The sequence below is a fragment of the Colias croceus genome, chromosome 21 (assembly GCF_905220415.1).
Source record: "Colias croceus chromosome 21, ilColCroc2.1".
In the NCBI taxonomy this organism is placed as follows: domain Eukaryota; kingdom Metazoa; phylum Arthropoda; class Insecta; order Lepidoptera; family Pieridae; genus Colias; species Colias croceus.
In genome coordinates, this window is record NC_059557.1 from 5,896,604 (window position 1) to 5,917,704 (window position 21,101).

At 32.8% G+C, this 21,101-nt stretch overlaps 1 protein-coding gene across 1 annotated transcript in view; it reads left to right on the forward strand.

Annotated features, from left to right (window-relative positions):
* The window catches only part of LOC123701203 (head-specific guanylate cyclase), a 134,119-nt gene that overhangs the window by 98,349 nt on the left and 14,669 nt on the right, over positions 1-21,101 (forward strand). Inside the window, exons 9-11 of the mRNA XM_045648601.1 lie at positions 14,738-14,917; positions 16,347-16,485; positions 18,418-18,584. Coding sequence (XP_045504557.1) covers positions 14,738-14,917; positions 16,347-16,485; positions 18,418-18,584 — 486 coding nt within the window. The remainder of the gene's footprint in view (positions 1-14,737; positions 14,918-16,346; positions 16,486-18,417; positions 18,585-21,101) is intronic.

Sequence of the window (21,101 nt, forward strand, 5' to 3'; positions counted from 1 at the left end):
TTGCGTCTTGAAAATAAAAATAATATAAAAATGTCAGTACTAACACTGTTTCGTATTCTTTATTTTATTTCTAGAAACTTGTTTTTAGTTTTATTGTAGGACTCGAAGTAATAACATACAAATGTTTTTTGATAAAGTGTGAGTGTGTATGAATATGTATTTTGGCAAGTAGGTATGTTACTTTTGGACATACATTTTCAACAGACTATGATATTAGGAGTTATATTAATTCCACTACCGAGTGTATTTATTAATTGTAAATTATTGTTTATTTTAGTGTGAATTTCATTTCCAAAATCCATACTAATATTATAAATGCGAAAGTAACTCTGTCTGTCTGTTACTCAATCAAGGCTTAACTACTGAACCAATTTGCATGAAATTTGGTATAGAGATATTTTGATACCCGAGAAAGGACATAGGTTACTTTTTCCCCGGGAAATAGGATAGGTTTTATCCCGGAAATCCCACAGGAACGGGATGTTTTTCTTTGATTGCGCTGGCGAAGCTGCGGGTGGAAAGCTAGTTCTGTATAAATTTATAAAGAATAGAAAAAATTCGAACACGAAGCGGGACTCGAACCCGCATCCTTTCCCATCGAATAAATTTATATCTTCGAACCCCCATCGAATAAATAAACCATTTGAATGCCATAAAACCGAAAATATCAAGTTCTCCAAAATTCTGGTTCGTATATTTACTAACGTATTTTTTGTTTAATACAATAATTTTATCAGCATTTCATGGCGCAGTGCGGATTGGTAGCTGTCTCATGTTTTTAAAATTTATTACGCATAAGATAAATCGGTTTTGTCATCCGTTACATTGTTATTTAACTGTCTTGAGCGTAAAGAGTAAGTTTTTCGTAACTTTAGCGGTATATTTTTTGTATTAATAAGAATAGACAGTTTTCGGTGATATAAAAAAATGAGTATTTGATCGTGATCGAATTTTTTCTATTCTTGATAAATTTATATTTATAAGAGCATTTGAATGCCATAAAACCAAAAATATAAATTTAATGAGTACCTACCTATATGTTTAAATGTCTTTTTATTATCGATAGGTGTATAGGATACCTACACCTATATATATATATATTAAACTAGAAATATGCATATATAGTGAAATAAATATATCAACTTATACATACACATAATCAAAAATAAAGTTTTAAAGAGCTACTCTTAGAATTATATTTATTTAAAGTTTAAACACTACCATCCAAACAGATAAAAAACGCTAAATCTTTTTTGAAAAATGAACCGATTTTTTATTTTCAACTGTAAGGTAATACCCGGGAACTAGCTACTTCCAATTACTACAATTCCAATACTCTTCAAACAACTTCAACAATCAAATCTCGATGTAATTGAATAAAAATATTTGTCCAGGTATCGAATCCGCACTCATGCATTGTATACCCCTCTCTTGCCCACTTCACAATCTTGTAAGGGACTATTTGCTTTATGTAGATTGGTTTTGGGCACAAATTTGCGGACACGTGTTGAGCTGTTTGAATTAACAGGGTTAGGTGTCTGAAGGGGTAAGGATCGATGTGGAAAGATACAATCGTAAACTATCCGCGACTGTGTTGATCTGTACGTAATGATTTATATTTCGTACAGTCCCGGTAACATGCAACAGAATGATCGTTTTAATTTTTATTTGTTGTATTTGTTAATGTCAGGATTTAATAAAAAAAAATCCCGTTTAACAGCTCGCACACAGGAAAAGCCTGTCGGTCGAGCTAGTTTATAAAATGTCTTTTGTATGTTGCTCTATATACTTCTTTAACCCTACAGTAGTCGCGTATCTAAAAGTGACGTGTGAGGTCATTTTGTAAATAATAACGTTATAAAATTAATAATTAATTATAAGTCTGTAACATTATTTTTAAAACCAATATTATAATAATTTTGTAAAAAATAAATGAAACAGTCACAACATAAAACTTATGTAGTTGGTCTACGTATGTATGCCACGCTATGGCATACTTACGTAGACCACGCATTTTGCGGAGCTCCTGTTGCACAACCACGCGCACCCGACTCTCCGCACTGCACTGAGTGCATGCGGCAATTATTGAGTACACGAAGGATGAAATAACTGGAGCTATTAGATTTTTAGAAATTTGCAGTTACACTTGTAGACCACGCGACTACAGACTGTAAGGTTAACACTAAGAAAATTTTCCAGAAAAAAAAAGGGCAAACAGTCATACATCTTCATATTTGATAACATCTATTGACTTCGCACTAGAGAGTCTAAAATATCTTTGTACCCAACATTGCAGGAACCTAAAATTAGTCCATGTATTTAGTCTAGATAAACTATCTATAGTGAAGTTATACGTTATAGGTCACTGCGAGAGTTGACAAATTAGCCGTCGTGTGATACCTAACCTAAATCGAGTCTGGGTCAAAAGGTTATATTGGGACGATCTAGGTTTTGTTCTAATTAATCAATTGGTTTTTGAGATATTTAGTCTATGTGAGAACTTTGGGTAATCAATGACTGTATAGTGTATATTTTTGAATATTTGTAACAAATTATTGATTACAATAGTTGTTTTAGAGTTATTTTATTTTTGGAGCCAGAATATTTATAAGAAATTAATTAACTCTAAATTTGTACATACCTAATGTTATTAAAAAATATGTTAACTTCATTATTTAGTTAACTACGCTCGATGACATGGATAGATATAAATTGAAACGGTAGCTACATATTATCTGTTAAATAATTTCAGCTTATTTTTTCTCATTTATGAATTTAATTGCCCAAATATCCAAACAAGCTAATCGATTCACTACTTAATTTCTTAACCCAATAAATAATTACACTTAGCATGAAACTACCAGCTCAACATCCAAATGTACTCAACACATACTACTTCAAAAGCCTGCAAATGCTACATTTTCATTACCGAAAACAAAAGAACTAAGTAAATGTACTTGGAAGTTTCGAGAAGCGAGTGCTAAATCTTACCACACTTGCGGGTTCTTAAGAGCTAAGATCGCAATGAGTCGTTAACTGTGATTTGTGCAAGTCAATTATGTTCAAGTAGTAGGAGTAAACATTGTTTGGTTTTTAATACACACTGTACATAGGAATTTGACCTTTATGATTTTGGGATCTAATCTTGTTGAATTTTTGTTTTTGTGTACTGTGTGTTTTTGTGTGTGGCTTTTTATAATAGAAGGTGACACGATTTTGTCAATTATTGATTTCTTATAAACTACCTAGGTACTTAATTTTGTTGTAAAAATTGGTAAAAAAAACAAAGGGATGTGATATGCATGCATGTGAAATTCCGATTTATATATTTTTGGATGAACCAAAATTAATAAGTAATTTAATACCAACAAAAGTTTAATCTAAATCAGTCTTCTCTATAATCCAAAATAATATTCGTTCCAAAAACAGGCCATTGCCGTATTACATATTATAGCCATAATTTGCATAACCTAAACATTTCAGAAATACATTTAAATTGGATCCCTTCCAAACGCATTGAGTTACCTATGTTCTGTCTTATATTGGGGTAGAAGCCTGACTCGTACATCGATTGTTGGCATAAAAACTAGTTCCTTTATCATTGGAATAAACAAATTATTAATTATTTGTTGTGCTATTGAAAAGAATTGTGATCAGTAAATACATATTGTAATTATATTATGTTTTGGGTTAAACAAGAACAGATTTTTCAATTTTAAATGGTCACGAAATATTAACCTTGTAATCATTTGTCATCGACAATATTATCGTCATGATAATCTTTCCATTTCAATCAAAATGATTCAAAAGAATACACCTATATATTCACAGATACATTCTACACGCGAAATATAATAATCCTCCTCTGCGCAGTTGAGCAACATAACTAATTTTCATAACAAACAATCTTCTTGTCAATCTTCTCTTATAGTAATAAGAAATCAGAAAACGTCGTTTATCCGATTGTCGTGTATCTGTATAAGTTATTTATTGTGTTATTTCAGCACATAAAGCAGAGACATACCGTATTGGTATTGGCGATAAATTTAAAAGGTCCTCTCACTTTTGTGTGTTACAATTTATGGCTTATCGAACTGTTTTTTCTTCGAATGTTCGACGCTTTGTTGTAGTTTTTTCATACTTATACGCGACCAAGATAAATGACAGTTGATAGAAAAAGTCTGTATTTGTGTCTAGTAAGCCTGCAAGTTAATACCTACTTCAGAAATTTCATTTTAATAGAAAAATGTTTACCAAAGCGTTTGATATAAGGAAACTAATAATTTATGAACACGATAAAATAAATATTCGAATGTAAATAATTATAACAGAAGTTTACCTATCATAAAATTTAGCCCCGGGAAGATATCATCATAGAAGGTAGGAAGGTATGATGATGATATTTTCAAAAATAGAGTTATAAAATATAACTATATCTGAAATGGAAAAATACACTTGTACAATGTATTATGCAGTTATATAAAAATTTCCTTCGAGAAACTACGCATTGCAGTGGAGAAAGCAGTTTCAGTAGCCTTGCAAGTTTTTAAAATATTTTATTCGTGCCTTTGTTACGATAAAATCGTAAGTGGGTCAGATTGTACCAAAAATGTCCGAAATTAGGCTAGTATGGTGTTATTTATTATTTGAATGCACTTATTATGTTATCTAAAGTAAGATAAAAATTTATTAGTAAACGTAACACCTTTAAAAAGTTTATTGTTTTATGTTATTTACTTATCCTAAGATCTTCTTAGTTACTAACACTAATTCATGTTTTCGATAGATTTTAATAAGGCTTAAAAAGGAGTAATTAATTAATGAAAATAAGAGAGAAAAAGCAAAACTCATTATTTAACACTAGTAGCACATTGTAATACTGTGCTAGTAGTTACCAGACTTTCTTGGGACAAAGTTTTGATGAAAGCAGGAAGAAAGGAAAATACATTTCTTTAGTAAAAACAATACAATCTGTTTTATATCACGTTTTTCATTTGGACATTCAAAATGTTTTATTTTGTTTATATTTTGTCGTAATAGGGTTTAAGGTCATGTATTCGAACATACACTTTACTTACTCACAAATGATACATTTAGTACTAGGTAAATGTTAATGATTTGGCAAAAGCCGAAATTCTCGAACATTCCAAGAACATTCCAACTATAGCCGAATCTAGTCTGTTTGTCAGTCCTTTTGTAGCGATTTAATATTTCAAAGTTTTCGTACAAAGCTGCTGAAAAGGATTTAGGTCAAACGCTTGCGGGGAGACATGTCCTCGACTACAAAGAAAAACTCCGAATATACTTACTAAAATATTTAAATGACAACGCTATTTACAAAGCTAATTATTTCCAAATAAACCTGGATTCTGTAAGGGGTAAGAATTCTTTTGCTGGATTTCATTTATTTTTTGTTTTAATCTTTGAAAGTAACGGTATTTAACTTATGAATGATAAATTCACGAAGTAATAATACAAAAAGTTAGTTAATCAATAGATTCAAAACATGTCATTCATTAAAAAGTTTATTTGCATATTAAATATAAATACACGTACTTAAGTTTATCGGTAGATATTTTCAAATTATTAAACGAACGTTCATTACAAAATTATTCATTAATACAAATGCAATGATTGATTGAAATGTGATTGAATTAAATTGAAGTCATTCATTCCTAATTTTTTATTTTTCTCTTTATCCAGTGTCATCTAGAATGTTCGTGTGACGAACATGAGTGGATTTGAAGCAATTAGTTTGGTTGACATTGTGGAGTGTAGAAGTGACCTAATGGCTGTTCGCACCTCGAGTTTATATTTAGTTTTTTTTTATTTAGCTCTGTAAAGCTCGGAAGTTTTATTTTTTTGTTTATTCAGTTTGTGGTCAATCTCAGTCTCTTTTAATGAGGATAAATACTGGTATAATAATTATTCTAAAAGAATGCTATTTTTTTAGCTCCATTATTCGTATGTCCTTAGAGAGTTATGTCATGAAATTAAAAGTTTAAAAATCGATAAAGATATCTGTATCAAATACTAGCGGTCCGCCCCGGCTTCGCCCGTGGTACATATTTACGTTTTCTCTACATAAAAACCATCGTCGTACTTCAAGGAATATAATAAAAAAATAATTATCGAAATCGGTTCAGCCGTTCTCGAGTTATGCGCTTACCCACATTTTGCGATACATTTTTATATTATATAAGATTATGTGGAGCTACAAGAGCGCGATAAAAAAAACATTATTTATGGCTAACTTATCGATACAATAATCGTATTATATACCAAAGCTCTTTTAAGAAAGGTTGGAAGTATGTTTTGTTTTTTTTTTTTTTTTTTTTTTTTTTTTTACCTAATTGAAACATTTATTTATTTATAAACACACACTAACATTACAGTTTCCCAATACGATAGTGGTTTTACATTTAATTGGTTACATCGAACTTAGAAATATTTAACATACAAACTAAATACATACATTACTTTTTATAGCATAGTACAAATAAAGCTACTCGCGTGAATTCATCCCAAGTGCAACAAAATATATCCGTTTTGATTGCTATTTCATTGAGTGAACGAAGTGCACGCGTCATAGGTGCCTGACCTAGCAAGTTGGTGCGAGCGGACGGCACCAGCAGCAGCGGAGGCCGGCGCCGGCGCTCCGCGTATCCATCTGGTACATACAAATACATTTTACCCAAAATATCCGCATTATGTATCCTACCTCTAAAAATCCTGAACAGGTACGAGATTAACGCCAGGTCCCTTCTAACCCTCAGCTCGTTATATCCCACCATGCCCAAAACGAATAAAGTCGGATACATAAGCGGGTAGAAAGGATAAACCCCATATAATCTCATGTAAAGGTAACGAGTGAATTTATTTTGTATGCGCTCTAGCATGAGATTATATTTAATTTCATGCGGGCCCCAAATAAAGGAATTATATTCCAACTGGCTTCTTACTAGAGTATTGTATAAATTAATAATAGCTCTAATATTCGAAAAATTTCGTGACATCCGCAATATAAACCCTAAGTTTTTAAAAGCTTTCTTACAAATATTTGTTATGTGCTTACTATAACTTAAGTCAGCACTGAGATTAACACCAAGATCTTTAACTTCAGTTACCCTCGACATCTGTGCCCCATCTACGTGGTAATTATACCTTGTTTGGTTTTGAGTACTTTTAGAGAAAGTAATTATCATACATTTTGAGGTGTTGAACTGTAATAAATTCTTTTGACTCCAGTCTACAACTCTATCAATATCGCTCTGAAGCTTCTCACAATCACTTATATCTTTTATTGGCAATGATAGTTTAAGGTCATCAGCGAAAAGCAAGCACTTCGCATAATGAACTACCTTTGGAAGATCATTTATCATCAAAATAAACTCCAAGGGGCCCAAATTGCTGCCCTGAACTACACCAGATCTGGTAAAATACGGTTTTGATGCTTGTCCAGCATAACTTACGTATTGCTGCCTATCCGTCATATAATTAGCCATAAAGTTTAACAGATGCGGAGTGAATCCAAATTCTGCTAACTTTTTTATCAGCACATCATTGTTGACCAGGTCGAATGCTTTTTTGAAATCAAAGTAGGCCGCATCGACTTGTCCGCCGCCGTCAACTACGGGTATAATATCCACCATATAGCTTAGTAGATTGCTAGCAGTGTTACGTTCTGATCTAAAGCCATGTTGAGCATCTGACAAGTGAGATCGTACCTGTGTCAATATGCTTTTTTGCACCGCAGATTCAAAAACCTTCGCTGGTGAGGGCAATATTGCAACAGGCCTATACTCATCCACTCTGTTACCACGTCCCCCTTTGGGCACTGGAACGACGCGACTTATCTTCCAACTTTGGCGCTATGCTCAACAATTTAGGGCTTAAAGTCACTAATATTTGCACTCCTAACAGTTCATTTAATTATATAATCAAATCACTTGACCATTTCAGCTTTAATAAGAATAATATTGTAATTATACTTTATGGAGATAGTTTAAATGTAAAAAATAAGGATATTGATGTAGGATTTCAAAAAATGTTGGAAATTAGTAGTAAGACTAAATGTAAATTTATGTTGTGTACATTGCCATACCTACCTGGTTTGACACAAGAACAAAATAGATTAATTCATAATATGAATTTAAAATTGTATAATGTAACAAATCATCATTGTGATGCATTTATTTACTTTGACATTAATTTGTGTATTAAATCTTTTACTCTGACAAGGAATACAGTGTATCTGCCATCTAGATATAAGCGAGAACTTGCTATGTTAATAGCATATAATATTAACCAGTCTGGTACATGTTCGGTATCAGACCCTGGATCTACTATAATTTTATGTAGTAGTAATTATATACACCAACCTAGTGTTGACAGAAAATCTAGCCCTAAGCTAGATTTAAACTAGTATATAAGACAACAGCTAAGCAGACTTTTTCTATTGTACATCAAAACATTCAAGGCTTGGCTAGCAAATTATTAGAAATAGAATTGTTTTTAAATCATAATAGTATTAAGGTTTTTTGTGTAACAGAACATTGGCTTAAACAATGTCAGTTGTTAATAAATATTGATAATTATAAATTAAAAAGTATATACTTCAGGACATATGCTATTCATGGAGGTTCTCTTATTTTTGTACATAATAGTGTAAAATGCAAAGAACGAACTGACATTGTTAGTCTTTCTATAGAACGGACCATTGAACTGTCCTGTGTTGAACTGGAGCGTTACATTATTGTTTGCGTTTATAGACCCCCTTCCAGTGACTTTAATATGTTTGAGACAGTCATGGAAGAAATATTAAAGCGTTTAAGTAGGAGTAAAAAAAAAGTTATAGTATGTGGTGATTTTAATATTGATGTACTTTTACAAACACAAACGGCAACACGAATTGTTAATTTGTTTCAGTCATTTAACCTGTATAAACTTTTTAATGAACCCACACGAATTACACCTACTTCTGCAACCTGTATTGATAATATATACTGCGACTGCATCTGTTTAGAGAAAAATATTCTCAATACACTCACTTCGGATCACTGTGGCCAGAAAGTAGTTTTTGAATGGGATTGCTTACCTGAATTTAAAAGAACTAATGTTAGGCCTATAACTAAAAAAGGCATTAATAAATTTAGAGATAATATTAATAAAAACCTGCCCGTACTGAATGATCAATCCTGTCATAATAATCCTTGTGAAATGTTTAAAAATCTTTTTAATTTAGTTCATAGTGAATTTGAAAAAATATTTAAAGTTAAATCTTTAAATATTACCAAGGATTTACCATTTAGTAAATGGGCGACACCTAGCATACATAGGTGTAGGATTGTTCTTTATGAGTTATATGGTATGAAGCAATATAATAAAGATCCATCTTTTCTTAGTTATGTTAGAAATTACTCAAAAACTTTTAAAATTGTTTGTTTTACTGCGAAGCGTTTGTATATCAGGGATAAAATACGCGACTCGGATAATAAAGTTAAAACAGTTTGGTCTATTATTAATGGTGAAATGGGTAAAAGCAAATCAAGTAATACCATAAAACTTGTAAATAATGGCATGGTTATTGACAAAAATGCTGATGTTGCGCTTGCTTTTGAAGATTTCTTTAGTAGTGTCCCTGCTAGCATTACTAATAATTTAAATTCGTCTTCAATACTTGCAGAGACCTTTTTGAGGGACCATGTTGCGGGGTGCAGTACATTATTTGAATTGCGTCACGTAACTGCTAATGATATTGTTACAGCATTTAAGACACTTAATTTAAAAAATACTTGTGATCTTTGGGGAATGTCCGTAAATTTAGTTAATAATATAATAGAAAATATTGCAAACAATTTAGCTTTCATATTTAATAGGTGTTGTGACTATGGTACATTTCCTAATTTACTAAAGCTTAGTAAAGTTATACCTCTATTTAAAAAAGGTGATCAAGAAGACTGTAACAACTATAGACCTATCTCGATTTTACCAACATTAAGTAAAGTTTTCGAAAAGTTAATATTAAACCAATTGACTAGTCACTTTGCTTCTAATAATTTGCTGCACACCAAACAGTTTGGTTTCACAAAGGGGCGCTCAACCACAGATGCTGGAGTTGCACTACTAACACATATATATAAGGCATGGGAAAACTCAAAAAATGCTTTGGGGATATTTTGTGACCTCTCCAAGGCATTTGACTGCGTTGAACATTGTACTTTATTGCGCAAACTTAATCACTATGGGATTAAAGGACAAGCTCAGAACCTCATAGCCTCATACCTTCATGATAGGATACAAACTGTAGTTGTTAATGGAGAACGTTCTAGCGGTGCGTCAATTAACATTGGTGTTCCACAAGGATCTATTTTAGGACCCTTCTTGTTCTTGGTATATATCAATGATCTACCTTATTATTTACAGGATAGGTGTGAAATAGTTCTGTTTGCAGATGATACCTCATTAATATTCAATGTGGATAGGCATGACCCAAATGTTGACGAAGTGAACAGTACTCTTTTACACATATCCGACTGGTTTACTGCTAATAATTTATTATTAAATGCCAAAAAAACAACTTGTGTTGAATTTTTACTACCTAACGTTAAAAAGTTGAGCAGAAATATTACCTTGAACGGGGAGGTATTACACCCTACAGAATCGACTGTATTTCTTGGGTTAACATTGGACGAGAAACTACAGTGGGGAGCCCATGTCAACACCGCTGCAGGTAAGCTCAGTTCAGCAGCATATGCAGTCCGAAAGGTAAGGCATCTCACCGATGAAGATACAGCTAGATTGGTATATTTCAGCTACTTTCATAGTATTATGTCCTATGGAATTCTACTATGGGGCAGGGCAGCAGATATAGAAACTATATTTATCTTACAGAAAAGAGCCATTCGCTCTATATATAATTTACGTGCTCGGGACTCACTAAGAGATCTCTTTAAGAATACTGGTATACTTACTCTACCATCACAGTATATATTTAATAATATTTTGCATGTACACAAAAACGCCGACTTACACACAAGAGTAGGAGATAGACACTGTTATGGCACAAGGAACAGAAATAGAATTGAAATGCCATTTTTCCGATTAGCTAAAGTTAAAAATTCATTTATGGGTCAAGGTATACGCTTTTACAATAGAATTCCTCATAATATTAGAGAGTTTAGTAGTTCTAAATTTAAAACTTATATAAAAAATGTACTAGTTCAGAGAGCGTACTACAGTATTCAGGAATATATGGACGATAAAAACCCATGGAGGGTTGTCGCGTAAAAACCACAGGACAGTTCTTTGTATATTATGATATATTATGTATTTAGATATAATTTACATATTATGTAATATCGACATGATTTTAAAAGAGCAACTATGGAGTTTCTTGCCGATTCTTCTCCATAGATCACTGCTTTCCGAATCGGTGGTAAATGATAAAATAATTATGTACTTAATGACGATTCGAAAGTGCTACTAAATAGTAGTCTAATTGAATAAATGAATGTTTGAGTTTGAGTTTGAGTTTGAACAGTTTGGGAAAACAGCTGTTTTAAGGCATAAGTTGTATATATGGAGAAGGGGCTTTGCCAACACCAGGCGGCAATCCTTCAATATATATGGCGGTATCTGGTCTGGACCTGAAGATGTCTTTGGCTTAAGTTGACTAAGCGCCTTCAGTACTTCACAAAGCTGTAATTCTCCGATGTGCACTCTTACTGCTCCGTTTAAACAATTTGCTTGTGTTATCGCTAAGTTTACATCTAACTTTGGTTTTTGCTGAATATAAACCGACCTAAAATATTCAGAAAATGCATCCACGCTTTGCTGTGCAGTCATCACCTCGCCATTGTCGCTAACCAGAGGTTTAGATTTTTTAATTACCCGACTATTGTTAATAAACTTCCAAAAAGATTTGGGGTCTTCTATTAAATTCGCTTCAACTCGCCGACGATAACTGTTTAACGCCATTTCAATCGCACATTTTACCTTAGATCTATACCTACTGAATATTTCGTAATCTTTTTGCGATTTACTAGCCTTAAAACGTTTATGATGCGCCGCTTTAATTTTAATGTCTCGAATTATTTCTTTTGTGTACCATTCAGGATAAATGTATCTCGAACATACTTTATTTTTCTTCTTTAATGGCACACAGGAATCGAAAATTGAATTAAAAACATTATAGAAATACTTCAAGCTCATATCTAATCCTAAATTATAAAAATCCGTCCAATCTACTTGTGCTATTTTAGAATAAAGTAAAACAAAATCGGCTTTATTAAAATTCCACTCTAAGGAAGTATTCGTACTCACATCTGTGTCTGAGTAAGGAGCGGCAGCGGGCGGGCTGCGCGGCCACGCCGAGACCAGCAGCGGCGGGTGGTACGCCGCCACGTAGACAAAGTAGCTCAAAAACGCGGGATATAGCATAGTAAAAAGAGACAAACGTCGCTCGAAAACGCGGGATATAGCATAGTAAAAAGAGACAAACGTCGCTCGAAAACGCGGGATATAGCATAGTAAAAAGAGAGATAATAGTCAATCCGTATCATCAGCAAAAAATTAAGTCCCAAGCAATAAAATCTCGATAACGACTGTCAGAAGTGGAACAAAAACTCTCAGATTATGACACTCGTAGTTCTAAAGATTACAGATGTTTGTCCAACACATCGTAACAAGGGTCTCTCAATCCCAACTTGTCACGCTTGACAAGTTTCATAAGTACAATTCTATTTATCAATCATCTATTTTTATACGCTTTGAGAATTGAGATATCGGATTTTAAATTGAGTGCGTGTTTCTTATAATGATAAAATATTTGTTTCTTTTATAATACAGGTGTATCCTTAAGCTTCAGAAATAATTAGTTGAACCTACATATTAATTCATAAAAAAAAAACGATAATATTATAAGATAATCTTAATTATTATTGTACTTTTGTCAGGGTAAGAAAATTACAAAGTACCATTTTGTAAATGTTAATGTAAACATTTCGAATATTTAAGAAACTCTTGAATCATCATTTTAATAACAGGTTTTAGAGAGTAACAATGAAGATATTACAGGATAATATCTAAACAAAGGGGAATGACTACATTCGTTTTTAATTTAAATTGAAATGCCACTCATAAAAGGGTTCGAATGTCATAACATGTGAATAAGGGTGGATTCCCTTACTTTTTGTAACATATGCATGAATAAGGGTCTTCAGGATTCGAAGGGATGCTAATAAAATACATATTGTTCCACTTTTGGAGATACAGTCTCAGAATTCTAATAGAAACTTTGACAGTGAAGAAAATTTATGTAGGAGTGTTTGATAATGTTTCAATATAGTCCATGATCTGGGATAACCAACTTATTTGTGTGCTTCTTTGCTTCAAGATTTTCTTTTTGATTATTTTTAGAGTGTGTGAAATAGAAATAAGAGATCTTAGATAGAGAGTTAATGTAGAAAATATAGGTAAGAATAATACATAATGTGGTTTGTAATTAAATTGGCCACTCATACAAATTTCGAAGTCATAATAAAATGGACCGGAATGGACGAAAGGAATGGTACTCTGAACTACCGCATAATGTTATATTTATGAAAGACTTATCACATATTTTTCTGCTGAATTTTATGTTTACCTAAAAATAACATCAAGGTATTATAATAGCCACAGGTATTAATTTTGGTAGTAATTGAATAGCACGTGTTCCACATATCCACGTACACAAATCACCAATATTGCATGCAAAGTGCTTTAACCATCAGGGAATTTGCTCGATTGTCTACATCATTAAGTTTATATACCCTACGGTCTCTTGAGCATACATAGAGGTATATATAGGGAGGAAATTTTTGATGGGCCCTGGAGGGAATTACTTGGAATACTGGGCATAGCAAATTTTGCTGAAAGGAAACATTCCTTTATTTTTTAAAGAAATAGTACTGCATTCAAACATTTTTGAAAATTCATATACCACGACCGTTAATCGAACTAATAAAATAACTAATAAAATATTATAAACGTTCCAATCAAAACAGGCAATGTTAAAAACAGGTGTTGCACACGTCTTTTCTACAAAATACTATCCGTAGATCCAGGGCCCAAGAAAATTTTCATCCCGTATATAGGCCAATACAACGAAATTTAGCGTAGTGAAAACGGATGCAACTGACATGTACTGCGATTACTGTCAGTCGCAGAATTTGGGCACATTTGGGTGATTGCATGGCACTTTGCGGTTCGCTTGGACCACCGGTTTTGGCCATCCTTTTATACGATTTCATTTGTTATGTTCGTGGTTGTTTTGTCGAATTAGTTACTGGTTTATTTAAATATTATATAGTGATGTAAACTAAACTTAGATTATTAACTCGCTGTGCCCTTCGGGTTCACCCACATTGCCCCGCTTCTGTTGCTCTTAGTGTGATGATGATATGACTGAAGCCTTCCTCTACAAATGCGCTATCTAACACTGAAATAATTTGTCAAATCGGATCCGTTGTTCTTGAGATGAATGTGATTTAACCAAACATACAAACAAAGAAACTCTTCAGTTCTTTAATATTAACACATATTAGTAGATTTAAACGACATATTTATGAATGTACCTTTTCACGTCAATCCCCTCTATCTTTTATTATATCGTCCCATTAAGAGTCTCATTTCACCAAAGCAACATGTCGTAAACCCCGTTTTTTTTACTTCTTTTTTAACATCTTTTCTCTTGCAGGGTCTCGAGATTAAAGGCCAGATGGTGTTCTGCCCGGAGTCAGATTCCTTACTGTTTGTGGGGTCCCCCTTCCTCGATGGACTAGAGGGGCTCACCGGGCGAGGTCTCTTCATATCTGATATTCCACTGCATGATGCAACAAGAGATGTGATTTTAGTCAGCGAACAGACTAGAGCACAGGTTGGAATACATATTTTACATTATATGACAAGATTAATTGTCTTTTAAGTAAAGCTAAAATTTTGGTAATAACTATTTATGGCACAGTATGCAGTAGAAATAATAATTTTTTATCATTTTGATATAGCCACTCTTTTGATATAGTCACTCCAAGCTACTGCAGCACTGTAGCAGTGGTGGCTCAGTGGTGAGACCTCGGACTTCGAATCGATAAGTCCGGGGTTCGAGACCAGGCGAGCGCGCAGGAAATAAATTGATTTTTCAATTTATCTGCGCATGTTGTTACATCACCACTGCTCGAACGGTGAAGGAAAACATCGTGAGGAAACCGACATGTCGAAGAATTAAAAAAAAAAAAAAGTTCGACGACATGTGTCATCCGCCAACCCGCACTTGGCCAGCGCGGTGGATTATAGCCTGTACCCTCATAGGAGGCCCGTGTCCCAGCAGTGGGAACGTATATGGGCTGATCCACATCCACATCCACTCCAAGCTACGCTGCTACATATTCATATTCAAATAAATTTACAGCTTTCAAAAGTGACTGTGTGTGTGTGTGTGTGTGTGTGTGTGTGTGTTTGTTTAAAAACGTAACCTTCTCTTGCAAATCTAATAAAGAGAAAAAGTGGCCGATACAGATGGCTTATCGTATTTATCTAATTGCTTAGTAAAATATTATATTTCAGTTGATGAACATCTCTCCCTTCCTACGGGGAAGCTGGCCCACTGGACGCGACATTTCTAATATTCGTTTATTAACTAAAACTTCAATAATAAAACATTTTCATCATTACGTAGAAATAAGAAGATCAAATTTTCATATTAAAAAGATAATAAATATGGATTTAGTAAAGACGCTCATCAAAGTAATAAAATTAATAACTTGTTGAGGGAGATTACTTTAGGTATCAGTAAGAAGCAGTAAAAAATTATTGCTCAATATTAGAGGCGGCACTTTTTTAATTAGCAATAATTGTCATTCGTTAACCAAACGCGTTAATTATTTCGTCCTTATTTTTGATGATATAAAGATAATCTAGCTCATCTTTTGAGTAATACAATTTTTTAATAATAGATATTCATTAAAAATGTCGCTCTGAAAATTGATTTTATGATAAAAATGTAAAAAAGCATGATAATAAAACCTGTCATGAATTCGTATCTTCATTAATCTTTTGTCAATTTAATTATAATACTTAATAGTGTACGTGTATTTGTGTGTGTATGTCTAGAAAATAAATAACAGGGTTCCCTCTGATGTCTATTGCTTTCTGAATCGGTGGTAGGTAAATTGTAAAACTGTTATGACGATTCAAAAGTTTTTCTAAATTGCGATAGGCTAGTTTAAACTTTTACTCATAAAAAACTCAAACTCCTATTCCCTTTTATAATAATAATTACAAATTTTAGATATTTATTATTTGAATAGGATGGGCTTCGGAAACGAATGGACAAACTCAAAAACTCGATAGTGGAGCTCAGCAAATCCGTAGCTAAGGAGAGAGAGAAGAACGTCAGTCTGCTGCATTTGATATTTCCACCACATATTGCTAAGCGACTATGGCTGGGTAAGTTAACTTTTTAATTACATATAGAATATAGATACTAGTATATGCCCGTGGCGTTACCCTTGTAGTTGTACTAAAGGCGTTAGTACACCTACGCATTCGTAGGCGGTAGCAAGTCTCTGCGGAACTACTGCGTAGCGAAATATCTACGAAACGTATGCGGTATGCCCAACTATTTCATCTATTTATGTACTAGAGTGAGACATATCATATGCGAAAGCCTGCCATACTACTTACAGTTTTTCGTTGTTTCGCTGCCGCATGCGAGTGCGTAGGTGAAGGCGTAAAAGGCGTAACTATATGTTGGTATTATGCGCAAATACCATGAAATTGATATAACACAAAGACGTTGTCATGTCGCTCTACTTCGTTTTCTATAAAATATCCTATAATGCACTTTAAAATCTATTAGATATGCATTTCTGTGTCAAATAGCATGCATATTTGTTTCGCCATTTCGACGTGATCGGGTAAAAAACGTCAATCCAACTTTTTACCCAGATTTTTTTAACTGCTCTAGAGTGAAATTACTGTAAGAATGTATTGTTGATAACAATATTCACATTCTCATGGAACAATAAAACAAAACCAGATGCATATTCTACAAAATTATTAAAAACTGCACATATAAATTTTCAAATCAATATACGAGAATAACCACCATTGGAATATAACTCATATTTAATGTGGCAGTAGGTCTATAATTAATTGGTGAGTTAACACCTGTGTTTGGAAATTTATCGTCATACCAGACGGCCATTGTACACGGTCATTAAAGTATCCATGGAATTATTACTTTGCTCATATTTTAAGTGGATTTTATTGTGTCAAACAAGAGGTTATTTTGCCAATATAGCCCATATTTTAATTTGTGTTAGCTGCGCCGCGATTTTACCCGCAAACGAACCCGTGTGCAAAAATATATTTCAAATGTGAATTCTAATGTATAACCTACATTCCTTAAAAGTTTCGTCCAATTCCGTCCGGTAATTTTAACGTGGGAGAGTAACAAGCATCCATACATCCAACCATCCATTCTTACAAACTTTCGCGTTTATAATATTATTACGATAGTCGTTAGCTCACCTTATTTTAAATTATTAATGAATAATTTTGTTGTTTGCTAGCTGCATGCCCCGTTTCAACCTGGGCTTCATCCATTTTTCCAATCTTATGTTTGTTCGTGCATCACGCAAAACGTTCCGCATGCAATTTTCACCAGTGTATCTAGAGATCTAACTAACAGTTTAAATATAGTACTTAATTATTTGTATGGAAGCAAATTGTTTATCACATGTGCTTGTATTTGCCACTTTAGGGCTCTATCTACTTCGCGAGTGAAGCCTTGTGCACAAGCTAGTTTTCAATATAATTAAATTTACTGGCAAATACAAACGCATTTTTAGTCTGACTAAGAGCCGATTTTTCAATCCTTGGTTTAAATTTATCCGTCCAATAAAGTATAACACGAACATATTAAAATGTCACTTGTAAACTGTCAAATACGGACAATTACAAAACATTTTTGAAATGGTAGTATTAAACGTTACTCGATGAATAAGTTTTAACCAAGGATTGAAAAAATCAACCCTAAAAATGCTAATAAAATAATCTATTTATTCAATTTCAATAACAAACAATTTGTATTAAAAGTTTGAATTGTTTGACTTTAATAAAAACGAGGGTACTTCAATAAAACTTAGACCTTTGTTTATGTTTCATCAACCTCTTTCGTATCGGAAAGATATTAAAGCGATGGAGTTTTTTACACAATATTTATTCTGAGATATTTCTGAAATGATATTTTAACATCTTTAGTTACTCTCATATTGACGTTACTAGTGATCTGTCCAGGATTTATTTACTGTGACTTCAAACTAAAGTTTATCCACAAAACACCAAAACCCTGTTCTAATACAAGCTTTCTTACAGGTGAGGAGATAGAAGCAAAAAGCCATGATGACGTCACAATGTTATTCAGTGATATCGTGGGTTTCACGTCAATCTGCGCCACCGCCACTCCCATGATGGTCATCGCCATGTTGGAAGACTTGTACAGCGTCTTTGATATATTCTGTGAAGAACTGGATGTTTATAAGGTTAGAACAGCTCTATATAGTTCCGATATGATGGATGTAAAAAGACATAGTGACGACAACGACGTAGGTTTCTCTTCAATCTGCGCCAATGCTATTCCAATGATGATTATCTCCTACTATGAAAATATTTATGATTTTAAAGAAGTGACAGCTCTATATATTTCCGATGTAGTAGGTGCAAATGCTGTTCCGTGTCTTCGACATTTTCTATAAAAAGATGATTGCTAATTAACGTGTAATAACAGCACCATATAGTTCCTCAGAATTTATAAATTTATCATATTATAGTGTGAATGTGAAAAGACGAAGTATCAGTCTGATTGATTTTTTCCCAATAATCCAAAATGTATAGGCTAACATATATATGTTTTGCACGACTAAACACAGTCATACAAGAGAAATTAAACTTGACCGATTTTTAAATGACCCCTTTCCACATCAAAAGAGGGGTGTAATGAAGTCATTTGAAATATGTCACGCAGTTCAAGACATACTTGGCATCGTTTCTTTGGAAACAGCAAGTTCAAGAACATAGTATTAATAAATTTCAAATATTCTGTTGGGAAATTTTTACAACACGCTGTATATGAAAATGTCAAACTTTAGTGGAGCCTTTCTAATTTCAATTTTGTCGTGTTAAAAATATGTTTAGATGAAGCTATATTTTATTAATGGCCGATTTTTCAATCCTTAGTTATACTTTATTCATCGAATTTCGTATTAAACAACCATTTTAAAAATGTGTTACTTGCCCACTTTTTGACAGTTTTTAGGGGACATCTGTATATTATTGTGTAATACTTTATTGGACGGTTAAGATTTAACCAAGGATTGAAAAATCAGCCCTAAAAGTGCAGTTTATGTAATATGTGATTCTGTTATATTACAACATTTGGAAAATTATCATATTTAGCTTATAATTAATAATTGCAACACAATGTAGAGTTATAAATTTACGGTCCACTATAGTTTTATTAGAACTTTGATACACACGTAGCTTTGGTTCAAACTTCAATATTATAATAATATCTCAAAGCTTAAATTATAAATAAATTTAATAACATAATGTTGTATTTGATGGTTTGTGGTAACACAGCCCCGTCATGTGGATTTCAATAGTTTTATAAAACCGCATAATTTACGTTTTATGAATGATTTAATAATTGTTAAATTTAATTACGTTTTTTATTTTGACATGAAACAAGGGGGAAAATAATTATTTACTGCCTACTTCCGTACTTAAATGCGATGCGATAAAATAATAGATTTAGTATTATTTATGTATATTATTGATATTTTAAATATATAATTTATAATGATTCTAGCTTACCACCCGCGGCTTCGCCCGCTTTGTCTAAAACCTAATAAATTATACAGGGTTACTTGTAAAACACCGGCAACCTCGCAGGACAAGATAGCTAATATCGTAAGCAACAACATTTGTTCTACGACTTTTGATAATTTGTTAGATTTTATTTTCATACAAAAATAAATATTCATTTAATTTTCCGTTTGAATAATAAAAACTCTACGCCTCCCAAAAATTACGTAAACAAGAAGCGAACGAGAGGGGGAAGGGGGCGTCGCGTCGTCCATCCGATAATGAATAGAACATAGACTTACAAATGTTAGGAGAGTGCAATAAAAGTTTAAAAAATCATTTAAAAATAATTTATTGCGTTATGCCAAAAGTCGTAGAACAAATGTTGTTACTTATGATGTTACCTATCTGGTCCTGCGAGGTTGCTGGTGTTTTACAAGTAACCCTGTATACTAAAACCTTCCTCTTGAATCGCTCTATCTATTAAAAAAAACCGCATCAAAATCCGTTGCGTAGTTTTAAAGATTTAAGCGTACAAAGGGACATAGGGACATAGAAAGCGACTTTGTTTTATACTATGTAGTGATTTCAGCAACAGACATGTTGTATATTTTCAATCTTAAATAAAAAATTATTCAGTAGTTGAGTCATCCACTCTTATTCTAAGGAATAACTCCTAGGAAAAACTTTTTTCAAAGCAAAATAACGCTTTTTTTCGCGATTTGCTACACAAAAGGCAATAAACTCAATGGTAAAATCTTTATCCCTAATACAGTTAAGAGTGGACAAAACATAGCCATGTTATTTGACAAATAAACAGTAATAGTAATAATAATAAGTAACAATGATAATGGTTTGGGATCGAATAAACTGCGAACTAAAATGGATAGTTTATATTTTTATCTGTGATATTTACATAATCTGTGCTAAAGAACCAAACTTTTATTAACTTGTTTTCTCTGAAATGTAATCGTTAGAATGTTTTGTACCTTTGAATATTTGATTGCTATTTTCTGCAGCTTTTAGGGTACGTTTGTGAAAGTTTTATCACTACATAGTATAAAACAAAGTCGCTTTCTCTGTCCCTATGCCCCTTTGTATGCTTAAATCTTTAAAACTACGCAATGGATTTTGACGCGGTTTTTTTTAATAGATAGAGTGATTCAAGAGGAAGGTTTTAGTATATAATTTATTAG